Source organism: Saccostrea cucullata, unplaced genomic scaffold, assembly GCF_032062105.1.
Source record: "Saccostrea cucullata isolate Sc308-1 unplaced genomic scaffold, CSIRO_AGI_Scuc_v1 ctg1787, whole genome shotgun sequence".
Lineage (NCBI taxonomy): Eukaryota > Metazoa > Mollusca > Bivalvia > Ostreida > Ostreidae > Saccostrea > Saccostrea cuccullata.
This window is the reverse complement of record NW_026925831.1, coordinates 21,888-34,448: the sequence shown is the minus strand read 5'-3', so window position 1 is coordinate 34,448 and position 12,561 is coordinate 21,888. Positions and strand designations below refer to the sequence as shown.

The 12,561-nt window shown below is 33.3% G+C and overlaps 2 protein-coding genes across 2 annotated transcripts; one reads left to right on the top strand and one right to left on the bottom strand.

The window, feature by feature from the left end:
* The first annotated feature begins 2,870 nt into the window (after positions 1-2,870).
* On the top strand, positions 2,871-3,952 carry LOC134269867 (uncharacterized). The gene is made up of 2 exons (XM_062752056.1): positions 2,871-3,027; positions 3,428-3,952. Exons 1-2 carry the CDS (start codon positions 2,901-2,903, stop codon positions 3,775-3,777), a joined length of 477 nt encoding a protein of 158 aa, XP_062608040.1. The 5' UTR covers positions 2,871-2,900; the 3' UTR covers positions 3,778-3,952.
* Positions 3,953-4,132: 180 nt separating this feature from the next.
* Positions 4,133-7,049, bottom strand: LOC134269868 (uncharacterized). The gene is made up of 5 exons (XM_062752057.1): positions 6,828-7,049; positions 6,422-6,478; positions 4,788-5,343; positions 4,375-4,630; positions 4,133-4,168 (listed from the first exon to the last, which is right to left on the bottom strand). The coding sequence occupies exons 1-5, from the start codon at positions 6,841-6,843 to the stop codon at positions 4,133-4,135; spliced, it is 921 nt and encodes a 306-aa protein (XP_062608041.1). The 5' UTR covers positions 6,844-7,049.
* Positions 7,050-12,561: the final 5,512 nt, after the last annotated feature.

Here is a 12,561-nt window from a genome sequence, read left to right as displayed (position 1 = left end):
AAACTTTATCCTTGGCCATAACTTTTGAACGGTAAGGGATAGGGCTTTAACAGTTCATATGCGTAATCCTTGTGAGAAGACCTTTTTTTGAATACCAAGAATTTTGACCCTTTGACCTTGATCTTTGATACTGGCCTACTTTTAAAAAATGCAAACATTGACCGTAACTTTTAAATTGTTAGGTCTATTGCTTTCATACTTTACATATTTAACTCTTGTGACAAGACCTTTCATTTGATAACAAGAACTTTGACCCTATGACCTTGACCTTGACCTTGGAGTTTGACCTACTTTTAAAAAAATTAGTCTTGGCCATAACTTCTGAACGGTAAGGGCTAGGGCTTCCATACTCTCCATAAGTATTCTATGTTGCAAGAGCTTTCATTTGATACCAATTACATTGACCTTTTTACCGTGACCTTGGAGATTTTTGTACTTATTGAAAAAAACTTAAACATTGGCTTATTTTCAAATTTCACAATTGTTTTCCAGTGAGAATACCCTACTTTTGTTACCAATTAATTAAGTTAGCATTTAAGAAATGCTGAATCTTTACTATGTTGCCATACGGGGACATCTGTGTTTCACAAACACATCTTGTTTTAGTTGCGGTGGAGGAAAATCCAGTTCCTAAAGTAAGATACTATACCTTTTTATGTGACTTTCTCAATCACTTATTTACTCTTTATCTGTTCTACTTCAAAAATTGATAGTTGGATAATTATACTTGCCAATTACTCGGCATTCAAAATAAGGCTAAGTAATAATATTTCATAAAATGTAGAATAAGGACAAGGTGTATATGCTCAAACATTCTTAGAATTTCGACATTGTAATGGACAAAATATAAATTTTTAAACCTATGTTGATTTTTTTATTGATAATTTTTATTGATAAATGAAAAGACCATTGTCTTCAACAATGACCTTTTTACCAGCATTTTCTTGTTTGTTTCCTTCCTCTTCTCGTTGTCTATAATACAGTGGTTTTCTTTTTCTTTTTTCAGTTTTCAGACGCCCAGACCACCTGTGCAAAATATCATGTATATTAAGTTTATAGAGAATAATACATACCCTTTTCCATATCACATCCTGTATCAGCCCGAGACACCAATATCAGCCAGAGGGCCGAAGGCCCGAGGGCTGATATTGGTCGAGGGCTGATACAGGATGTGATGTGGAAAAGGGTATGTTTTATTATATTTATTCCATACTTAGTAATAAAATACAGTTGAGAAGAAAATAAGTAAATAATAATGCATGGACTTCTTACATACTTGTACATAGTCTAATGTCTTATAAGATTTGGGTTTGTTTCTATTTCTATTTCAATGCACTTGATCCGTAATTTGAAAATATTCTATAGTATTACATGTATTTGTAAATTAAGATTAACCTTATTTTCAAAAAGTTAAAATTAGGGAATATGAACCCACCAAAAATTGTGTATGAGTACAAGTACTGTTATTGTGGTTTTATTTACTAAGGGTGTGATATTGACGTCACAAGAGCCGTATCAGCCCTGCAGGGCTGATATGGATTTGCAGGGCTGATACGGATATCAGCCCCGCAAATCCATATCAGCCCTGCAGGGTTGATACGGCTATTGTGACGTCAGCCATATCGCATATGCAAAAAACCTGTATTTATTACTAAGTGTGTAATAAAAAATAATTGTAAATGTTATCTGTTTGAAGGAATATTTGGGACCCAGGAGGGGACACCCGAGTTATTTTTACAGGTTTTGATCTTTAGTTTCTCCATCTAAAATCACAAAATTGTAAATTCATCTATTAAAGCTTTGTTGTACTCTCCTGTCTAAATTCTTGTTAATATTTTTTTCAATACTGTATGTAAAGAAAAATATGTCATAATTAGTTTAAAGTTATGAATAAAAACAGTTGTACTATAAAACTATCGCCTTTGAATTTTTTCAATTTTGTCTAAAATTTATTTGAAATAGCTAGATCTAGCTTATGTCAAGATTATTTGTAAATTCTTTTCCATCCTTTCCCGACCAATGAGGCTCGTGCTTTTACTTGGTTTCTGTGGTGCTAAGTGGAGTCCCTTAGACCTCACTACATGAAAAGTGATGTCAGATATTCGATTTACCCCCTCATATAAGTCTGCTCCCTGTCTCATCCTTGCCAAGGCCTAGGGTACGTTCGATTTGAGCAACACTTCAGACACCCGTGTTGAGGTTGAGCATGCGCAACTCGTGAAAACATTTAGTACTAATCGAATGCCTCGAGTCAAGACTAATGTAAACAAAAATGGTTGATAAAATTGGTTTAGTTATTACAATTGATTATTTTCTAGAAGAAGACGACGTAGAAGAAGATCAGGATGATGTTTTCCCATTTCTACTTGATAGTAGGTTTTTTTCGGAGAGATAACGTCCCGTCTGTCCAAAGTTTTTTCGAAGAGGTTGTTCCCAGATTGTCTTCCAATGATTTTGAACGTCATTTTAGACTCACAAAAGAAACTTTTAACAGAATATTACAAGAGATAGAACCGAATATTTCAAAGATTGTCAGAACAATGGGCAAACAGCCAATCGTACCTAAGAAAAGAACTATGATATGTATTTGGTACCTTTGTAATAATACAAGTATGAGAGAAATTGCCTTGCTGTTTGGCCTCTCGCAATCGACTGTATTTGAATGTATTCACGATGTGTGTGAGGCCCTTTGCTCAATTCGTAGCAGAGTTATAACATGGCCAGATCTTCAAAGACAGCAAGAAATATCAGAACATTTTGAAGCTGAGTGCAAAATACCTGGCATAGCTGAAATAATTGATGGGACTCATATTACATTAACAAATGTTTCATTTGAAGATACAGATTACATCAACCGCAAGAGATACCCCTCGATTCAACTCCAGGTCATTGTTGACCATATGCTGCTAATAACTGATAGTTTCGTTGGCTGGCCAGGCTGTACTCATGATTCCCGCGTTTTTAGAAACTCGCCAATCTATGAGGAATTGGAGAATGCGATGCTCAACCCAAATATATTCATAATTGGTATGATCTTTATTCAAAATAATCTATATAAATGTATTTCTGATCCAGAAGTCTCGGATAAGACTGTAGTTCTACTGGTTTATACTTATAATGAAGGAAATTTCAATATTTAGTAACCATGGCAGCACTGCTCATCAAAATAAAAACGGATACACAGAATTATATATTTTAATGTAGTCTACTTGTATTTTGTTATTTGAATTGATCCCAAAACTGTAGGAGAAGTACCATTATGAAAAACTGTTTACAGACAGATTGATGGACAAACCCTCACAGTCCCATAAACTCTTCCGAACTTCAACCAGTAGAGCTAAAAGCATTCTCTATATAACTATGATTCTGTCCCTAGATATTTGCTTAATTCCTTGTTTATTTATATCCATATTTTTTTCTGTTATAGGAGATTCGGCATATCCTCTTAAGCCATACTTAATTACTCCCTTTAGAGATAATGGACGCCTCACTGCTGCACAAAGACATTTCAATAGAAAACTGAGTACATCTCGTCAAACTGTGGAAAGAGGAATTGGTTTACTTAAGTGTCGTTTCAGGAGGCTTACAAGTTTACCTTGTTTTGATGTGGAGCGAACATGTAAAGCTATTACAGCATGCTGTGTGCTTCATAACATTTGTATACTTTCAAATGATTCAGTGAATGACATACTCGACAACAATTTTCCTGACAACAATGTTAACAATTATGGCCAATTGTATGCAAATGCCCCAACCCGGTGTACATCGTCGCAATGAGATTGTTCAGTATTTACAGACTTTGTGATCCACTTAAATAAAAGACATCAGAAAAATAAAAATTTATTGAAAATAAAAAACTGTTTTGTTTACAATAAAATCAACATTCATAATAATGACATAATGGGACAAGTTTGTATAACAAAAGGCCATTTGGCCAGCTCAGGTGAGCAAAATAATCAACCTCTTTGGCACATGAAATAAAAGTAACAAAAGCCTTATCTTTGGCATCATGAATCAACAAAAATAATTTATGAACACAATAACAGGTAAAACAAATGAAGAACATGATTTTTTCATCTTTGTGAACAAAAAAAAAATCATCATTTAATCCATACCATATAAGCTTGTGCTATTATTTTAATGTAGCAATTCTAACATCTGAGCTGTCCTGGAAATATGTTAATTCAGAACAAATCACATAAACAAATAATTAAGAAATTCAAACATTTCCTGAAATTATGAAAAAAGTTGCTCATCTTGCACTTCTTCAACATTGTAGGACAGAGATAAAACATATTTTTCTAATGCACATGTTAACATGCAATGAAATTCCTTGATAGGAACAAAAGTGATGTTCCCGATCTGAATACTGACTGTATCAGACACATGCTCAATATTTAAACCTGTTTCAATGAGTAATGTCTGAGGAGTGAAACACTTGGTTGACAATTGCTGTGAAGACACATCTTCATCCATATTTTCACAGTCAGAGTTGACAATAGGTGTTACGTATGAAACTGGTGAATTGAAACATTTAGTGGGAGTAGGCATAAGGTACAATTGTAGGTCTTTGCAGTAATCTTGGTCATATTTTTGGAAATCATAAAATTCCTTTAAGTTGATACCAAATCTAAAATGGTAGAAATAAGCATATTATTGATACAACGTAGATATTAATGCTTTACTCATCATCTTTATCAGTTTTGGCCTGTTTTGATTGCAAACATTCAATAAGTTTTCCCATTAAATTCATTTTTTCTGTGTGCTGTTCTTTTGCGAGCTCGAACCTCTCTTTACGATATTTTTCTTGTCCTTTAGTGTATTCCTCTAGTAACGAGAACTGATCTTTTCTTTTTCGTTTTGTGATCTTCTTTGCAGCAGATGACGATGATGATGATGTTGATGTCTTAGAGGAGGATTCTGGTGATGATCCTGAATTGCATGTAGAATCTTCCTTGTCATCTTCAGTATTTACCTTTTTGGAAGCCATCACATATTGTGGTCTTGTTCCACTTTTGTTACCATAGAGTTCTCCGAAATCGTCATGAAAAGGACATGTTTTCTTTTCTGCACCTGTACGGGAATTGTTATCAACAGTCTTTTTGTATTCCCTTTTCATGGCTTTCCATTTGTTAGAGCACTGGGTTGCAGTCGCTGCAATACCGAGGTCAGAGAGTTCATGTGATATAGTATCCCAAAGGGATTTGTGGACCTTGCTTCCATTAAATTGTTTCTCTTTTTGTCTTCTGATGTCAAAAAGACATTTTATGTCCTCTTTTGACCAATTTTTCACATCAGTAACATCTTTCTCCTCTTGTGTCCTTTTATCATTGCTACTCTCTCCTAAAATTACAAAAATAATAAAGTTATATATTCTCTATTGAGTGGCAATATGGCATGACAAATTACACAAAATTTCTTAATAATCTTTGGTAGTACTGAATCATTTAACATCAAAATACACATTGACCTAATAAAATAAAAAACAAGATGTGTTTGAGAAACACTTAAAAATTTGCCCGGCGGTACTAAAGTAAAAAAAAAACAACATATTTTTAGCATATTCGTCACAGTCAAGTTCACAAGGTCATTGTCATTTGAAAGAACTTGATAAGTAAAGTAAGCATACCAAATATGAAGTCTCTATCTCTCATGGTTCAAAAGTTATGGTGAAGGTTTAAAAAAAAGCTATTTTAAGCATATAGGTCACAGTCAAGGTCAAAAGGTCATTGACCTTGGTGTCATTTGAAAGAGTTTAATAAGTGGAGTATGCATACTCAATATGAAGTCTCTTTCATTCATGTTTCAAAAGTTATGACGAAGGTAAAAGTTTGCAGACAAAGAGACTACATAAAAACAATATACGCCTCACAAGATCCAGGCGCATAAAAATTATCTGGAACCCTGAGCATCTACAGTTGTGTGCCAAAAGTGATAAATTTATTTTTTCTCTAAAAGTTCCTTGAAAGTTCATCACATATTTAATTTCAACTTAATTTTAATTGAACTTAATTTAATTTATAGTAAAAGACAGTTCATCACTTAGAATCAGTTCTAAAATTCAAGATCAACGTTGACTATATAATTCATAAATTGTGAGTATGTGACTTAAAAATTCATGTCACACTCAAATTACAATATTTTTAAATTATCAATGCTGATCAGATAAAAACTATTAAATTGTTTTTATCAACTACAACAATGTCTTGGACTATAAAAAAATTGTGATGAAAACTGTCAAGAAATGTTGTCATACCAGTGATTTTAAAAAATTTTGTGTTCAATGAAACATAGAGAGATAAAATAGAATTATCTTCACTTTTGGGGCACACATCTGTACAGCTCTTTAAGCACTTACAATCCAAATAGCATTGCTATAGGAGATTTGATCAGTGTAAGAATGGTACTACAATTTAATTACCTTGACAGCCTGAGGTACTTTTGATAAAATCAAGAGCCTGTTTTCTTCTCTCTTGATCTGCAATAAAATCAAAATACTACCTTCAACAATAGCAACTTTATCTCATCATGGATCATTTTATTTTCATCATTCTGATATAGAGATAGAATTATTTAAAATATTTATTATAAATCAAGATAATCAAAATTGGCATAGTTATGCAATAGTAATATTCACTTTGCGAAACAAAACTACCTAAAAAACAGTTCTGTCACATATTTTAAGGAAATGGTTTGTATGCAGGATACTTAAAATTCAACCTAAAAACCCACAAAGTTTTTATGCATGTATCATTTAAAATATAGTAACAGCTTATAATATACTTTAAAAAATTATGTTTTTTGGTTACTGACTGACAATCACTTACCATCTGAGTTCAGCATTTCTACCAGGTTGCAATCTGCAACTACTTGATAAATTTTTCCTCCGTCGGTCACGGAAATTTTGAAAAGCCTTTGAATAAAAAATATATAAATATATATAGTATAGTAAAAAGATTAATAGTAGGCCTATATTGTGGCCTAATATCTCAGAAATGTTTATGTGCAAAATCAATGATTACAAACTTTAGTAATTTTTAAGTCAAATTATGAAATATTGAAAATCTGCACACATTACAGGAGGGACCTGAGCATTTTTTTCGTCCTGTATTATTATTATCTAGTTAACCCATAACACTTTCGGCGTAAAAGTGGCGCTTAAAAATTAAATTTCGATTTTAAGACGTAATACTGACAGTGAGTGAGCCTTGTTGCATAAACTATATCAATTCGTATCCTATTAAATATATGCAATCGAGATTCATGTGCATAAAACGGTATTATGTCTTAGAAATATCATTTTGTTAATGCAAACTTACTGTTCTTCTCCACCCGACGCCATATTGGAACACGTTTACTCCCAAAAAATTGGAGAGTATACTCGCGCCACTCGGGTCCGACACTCGAGTCATACTCCCGGTGTTTTATTTGCGGAGAGTAAGACACGTGTGACACGGGTTCCCAAATCGAACGTACCCTAGTGACACGGAGTTTACGAAGCAAAACAGGGACAGGGAACCAGGATAATTTACCCCCTTGCGAGCAATCGTAACTACTCGGTCATTTCCTTGAACAATAAATAATGTCATTTCTCTCTTGGAAAATGGCCGTGTTGTTACGAATGCTTTGTGATGATGATTTCAGAGTAAGAACTTCTTTGGTTTTGTATGGTCAGTGGTCTGCAAATCCCCTTGTCAAGGATCCTTTCAATTACAAATTTCCAGAGATTAAAGCATGATTATGTTGATAATGTAGAAAAAATGAGATGTTATCGTTGCATAAATTCCTTGGAAAATTTACTACAAAAATTATTATTTCAGTATACATGTCCATGTCCATACGTTATTTCTTTTTCTTAAACAACCTAATCACCATTTTACAATGTATACGATCATATAAATGCTAGAATTCAGAATTGAAAAAAATACATCTTTAAAAAACTCTAGCCAATACAATTTAAGCTGTGATTTTGTAATGACGTTCCAATTATCAATGACATTATGTGACATTATTCAATGTTAAAAATATATCGTTATCTTTGTAGCATTGCATTGTTTTCATTTCGAGTTTTAATTAGAATTTTAAAGGTATATAACAAAAAAAAATGTATCAAAAACATTCAGAAAAAAAAACTAGCTCTTTTAGAACCGGTCAAATATCGATTTTCGAAAAATTTGTCACGAAGGTCCCTTTTCGCCTGACTCAACTCAGGTAAGTTATGCAATGCAATATACAGTATATGTATATACATGTATTTAATTTTTTGAATTAAAACTGATCAATTATTGCCCCCCTGCTTTCGTGAAATCGAAGGGACATTTAATCTCATTCGTCTGTCCGTCTTTTATATAGTCTGTCCGCCTCTCACAAAAACTTGAACCTTGGTAATATATATTTGATAAGAAGTTTGGCCTTATTTTCAAAACTTCAAACATTCCGTTGAATTGGCCATAACTTTTGAATGATGGAGGACTTTCATACAATTTTTGTCTAAAAGGCCTGTCTAAATACACTATGATTTGTTTTTTTACCTCGTGACCTTGAAGTTTGCCTTACTTTTCAAAAACTTAAACCTTGGCCATAACATTTGAAAGATTTCATATCACATAACCTCTGACAAGATCTTTCAAAATGCACCATGATTTTGATCCTGTGACCTTGAACCTTGATGTTTGATCTCTTTTAAAAAATCTTAAAATATTTTTCCTGATATCTTTTCATTGAGAAGAGATAGGACTTTCATATTTGATTTATACATTACCTGTGACAAAATACCATGCTAAGATTTCTGACCCCTTGACCTTTTACCTTCAGTATTGGGATTACCTTTCAAATGATTATTAATTCAATTGAAATGCAACGAAAATGCTGTATTTCCTACAAAACTCATTATTGTAGGAGTAAACAATTATGTCGTCAAAATGGATCGGTTCGGCCATGTAACAGTTCATTCTGTGACGGGTAGACAGTTTGACTGTTTTATGATATCGGAAAACATTACAATGAATCAGGAAACGGTTCAAAGTGCCTAATAACAATTTATATAGTAGGTAAGGTAATAATTTTGACTGTTTCGTGATTTTGAAAATTAATAAAAGAATCGGGAAACATCAATTCAGATCGAATGCCTAGTTACAATTGATATAGTGATACTGTGACCAGGTAAACGGCTTAACTGTTACGGGATTTTCAAAACTATTATAACGTATTATGAATCAGGAAAAAGTTCAAAATACCTACAATTTATAACTTATATAGTAGGTCAAGTAATATATAATATATTATATCATAACCGGGTCAACCTCATTCTGGACTCCAGCCTTTAATTGATGTTATATCCCAACCAGCAAAGGTTTAGAAAGGCAGAGTCCCGATGACAATTGGCCACTCATGCATATGTTTGATATCCACCAGGATCTTATTAAATTCCGCAGTGAAAGGTTAACCAACTGAATCACTCTTTTACACCTCTTTTGACCAGTGACCAATTATTTACCAAAGCTTTCATTTCTCCCCTCTTGGAAACTGGTTGGCCCTCATGTTCTGAGTAATGACCTGTATAAATACAACAGAGAGGACACAACTCGTCGGAATTTCTTTTTAGTTTTACAATCCATTTTATATTTTAAACAACTTCATTCAACACAATAAATAGTACAAGAAATATTAAACATTATAAAATATCTTTTCCTGTAAAGAAAATGAGCCAACTGAAACTTAACAATCTGAAACTTAGCTTTTATTAAAATTATATACGAAAGCTTGTAAAAAATCTCTTACCTGTATAAATATAACAGAGAAGACACAACTCGTCGGAATTTCTAAAGAGAAATCCTTCCCTGTCGCATTTATACATGTACTTCTCATGTGTAAGAGCTCCGCCCTCTCAATATTTGTTATTTTATCAAAATTTTCAACTACAAACATCAATTTGCGACGTGAATTTTTACTTACATTTCTGTACCTCTTTATACTTTTGACTTTTGAAATACAATCTAAAATTAATATTATACATGTTATACCTCTTGCTAGCTGCAGATCTGTAGCGTTATGGTTTTATATATTTGTCTTTGACCATAATGCTACAGATCCCGTAATGCAAAAAAGGTGCAATTTACGGCGAAAATTAATATTTTGTGAAGAATTTCTCTACTTTTCAGCATCGGTCAATTAAATACCTTTCACTCCCTAATTCTAAGCACATTATTTAGCTAATCTGTATATTTTATCCATCTACTAACCCTTAAAGTCGTCTCTACAAGTGATAATTAAACTAGCTTGATTAAAATTATGTGTTAGATTGCTGAAAATTTACTTAAAGAGAGTTTATTGCCTGTAGAGACAACTATAAATGGTTGGGAGGTGGATAAATTATAAATATTGGCTACAGAATGTGTCTAGAATTAGGAAGTGAAGGGTAGTTGATTGACCAATGCTAGAAAGTGAAGAAATTCTCCTCGAAAGAGCGCAAAAAATATTGCGCCGTAAATTGCACCTTTTTTGCATTACGGGATCTGTAGCGTTATGGTCAAAAACAAATATATAAACCATAACGCTACAGATCTGCAGCTACCTTTCTCTATGACCAAAAATGACCTGACGAAATCAAGTTTCATCACACTCATGCAAACACCCTCACCGCATTTCTCAGGTGATAAGTTCACTCAGCATCTTTGACTATTTTTATCTGATACAAGGAAATCTCTTACACACTTATTTCTGTTATGTACATGTATCTATGTTTAAGCAATTCTTGCTATGATACTAGGAAGTAAATGTCCTCTCGTTTCTCTCACACACTTATCTCTGTTAGGTATCTATTTTTATGCAATTTTTGGTATGATATATACACGTACGTACTTTTGTACTGTACAATGTTGTGTTATATTTAGAGTTAATATAGTGAATACCCGTAGGCCTTAAGTTAAGTTGAAAATCAAAATTTTAGGTGAGAATCCAAATTTTGTTATACATCGATCACTTTCGAATATGTTGTATCACAGTATGTCTGAAGTTTATCCCGCACGACTACAATCCCATATAGGGTCTTCGTATAAATTTAAAGAAACATCCACAAAACATTGTGTACTTGAAAAGCGATATCTTGTATAGATTATTTTGCAAATATTGCCGAGGATAAATTGTTAAAAGTACAACAGCACGCTGCATGCGTAATACTTTTATTACCTGATCGCCCTACTTTTCACCTCTGTTAGGTAGCCTGTGAACAAATATGGCAGACAGTAAGCCGAAAAATTTACCAGGCTCCCCTCAAGAGCATATTGAAATGTGTAAAATCCATGATTTACAAATTGATATTACATGTGAGGACTGTGATGGATTTATTTGTGTTAAATGTGCTAAAACAGATCACAGGGATCATGATTGGAATACTATATTTTCTGCAGCCAGCAACATGAGGAAGAGTCTAGTGAGACATCTGAAAACGATCAACGAAGAGAAAATACCACAGATTGACAACAAATTAGAGAATATATCAAAACAGATCAAAGAAAATGAAAACCAATGTGATTTACAGATAGAAAATTTAGAGGAACATTGTAAACAAATAGTGGCAAATATAGAGGAAATTAAAAAATGCCACAAACAAGCATTAAGAGACAATCTGACTACAACCAATGCTCAAATGGAACAACTACAAATTCAGTTAGAGACAAAAAGGAAAAAGATACTGGAGATATCGGAATATTTTACAAAAAACAACAATTCCATGTCTGATTATAGTTTGATTGACAATCACAGAGAACTGACACGTTTTTTGGGTGATATTTCTTCTTTCGATAAAAAGAATTATAAATATTCAATGAAATACAGAAAGGGAGAAATTACACATGGCTTCCTGGACAGTATGATTGGAAAGACTTTTGATTTTGATGATATCGTTCTTGCTGAAACACACACATTTGAATACGGCAATAAAAGAATAATTGCAATGAAGGCATTTTCTGAAAATCAATGTTACATAACAGAAATTGATTCAGATTTTATTGAACAGATAAACAAAGATGGCGAGAAAGAAAAGAAATTCAGTATTTCCCCAAATGACCTGTGTGTTACTGATATTGGTGATGTTTATATTACGAATTATGAGGACGATTCCATCACCCATCTCTCGAAATCAGGGGCCGTGTCAAAAGTTGTCAGTACAGATCCTTTGATCCCAGTGGGGATCTGTCAGTCTGCGGATGGTGGACTTTTGGTCACCCTCAGAGATAGTGAACAAGATGTCTATAAAGTAGAATGCGATAGCAGACGCTTGGTGAGACACGTTACATGTACTGGTGACGTCATCAATGAGTTTGAATTCCAAGAGGACAAAAAGACCCGTCTGTTTACGTTACCATGGCGAATCACAAAAGATGGTAATAAAAAAATCTATGTCGTAAACAGGACAAGTTTAACTTCAGGTGATCTGGTGATTTTGTCGTCTTCCGGTCGCCTGATATCCGTTTATACTGGTCAAAGACTTAAAGAAGACTTTACTCCCTGTGACGTGTTGTCCGATGCTTATTTTAACGTCCTCGTCTCTGACTTAAACAA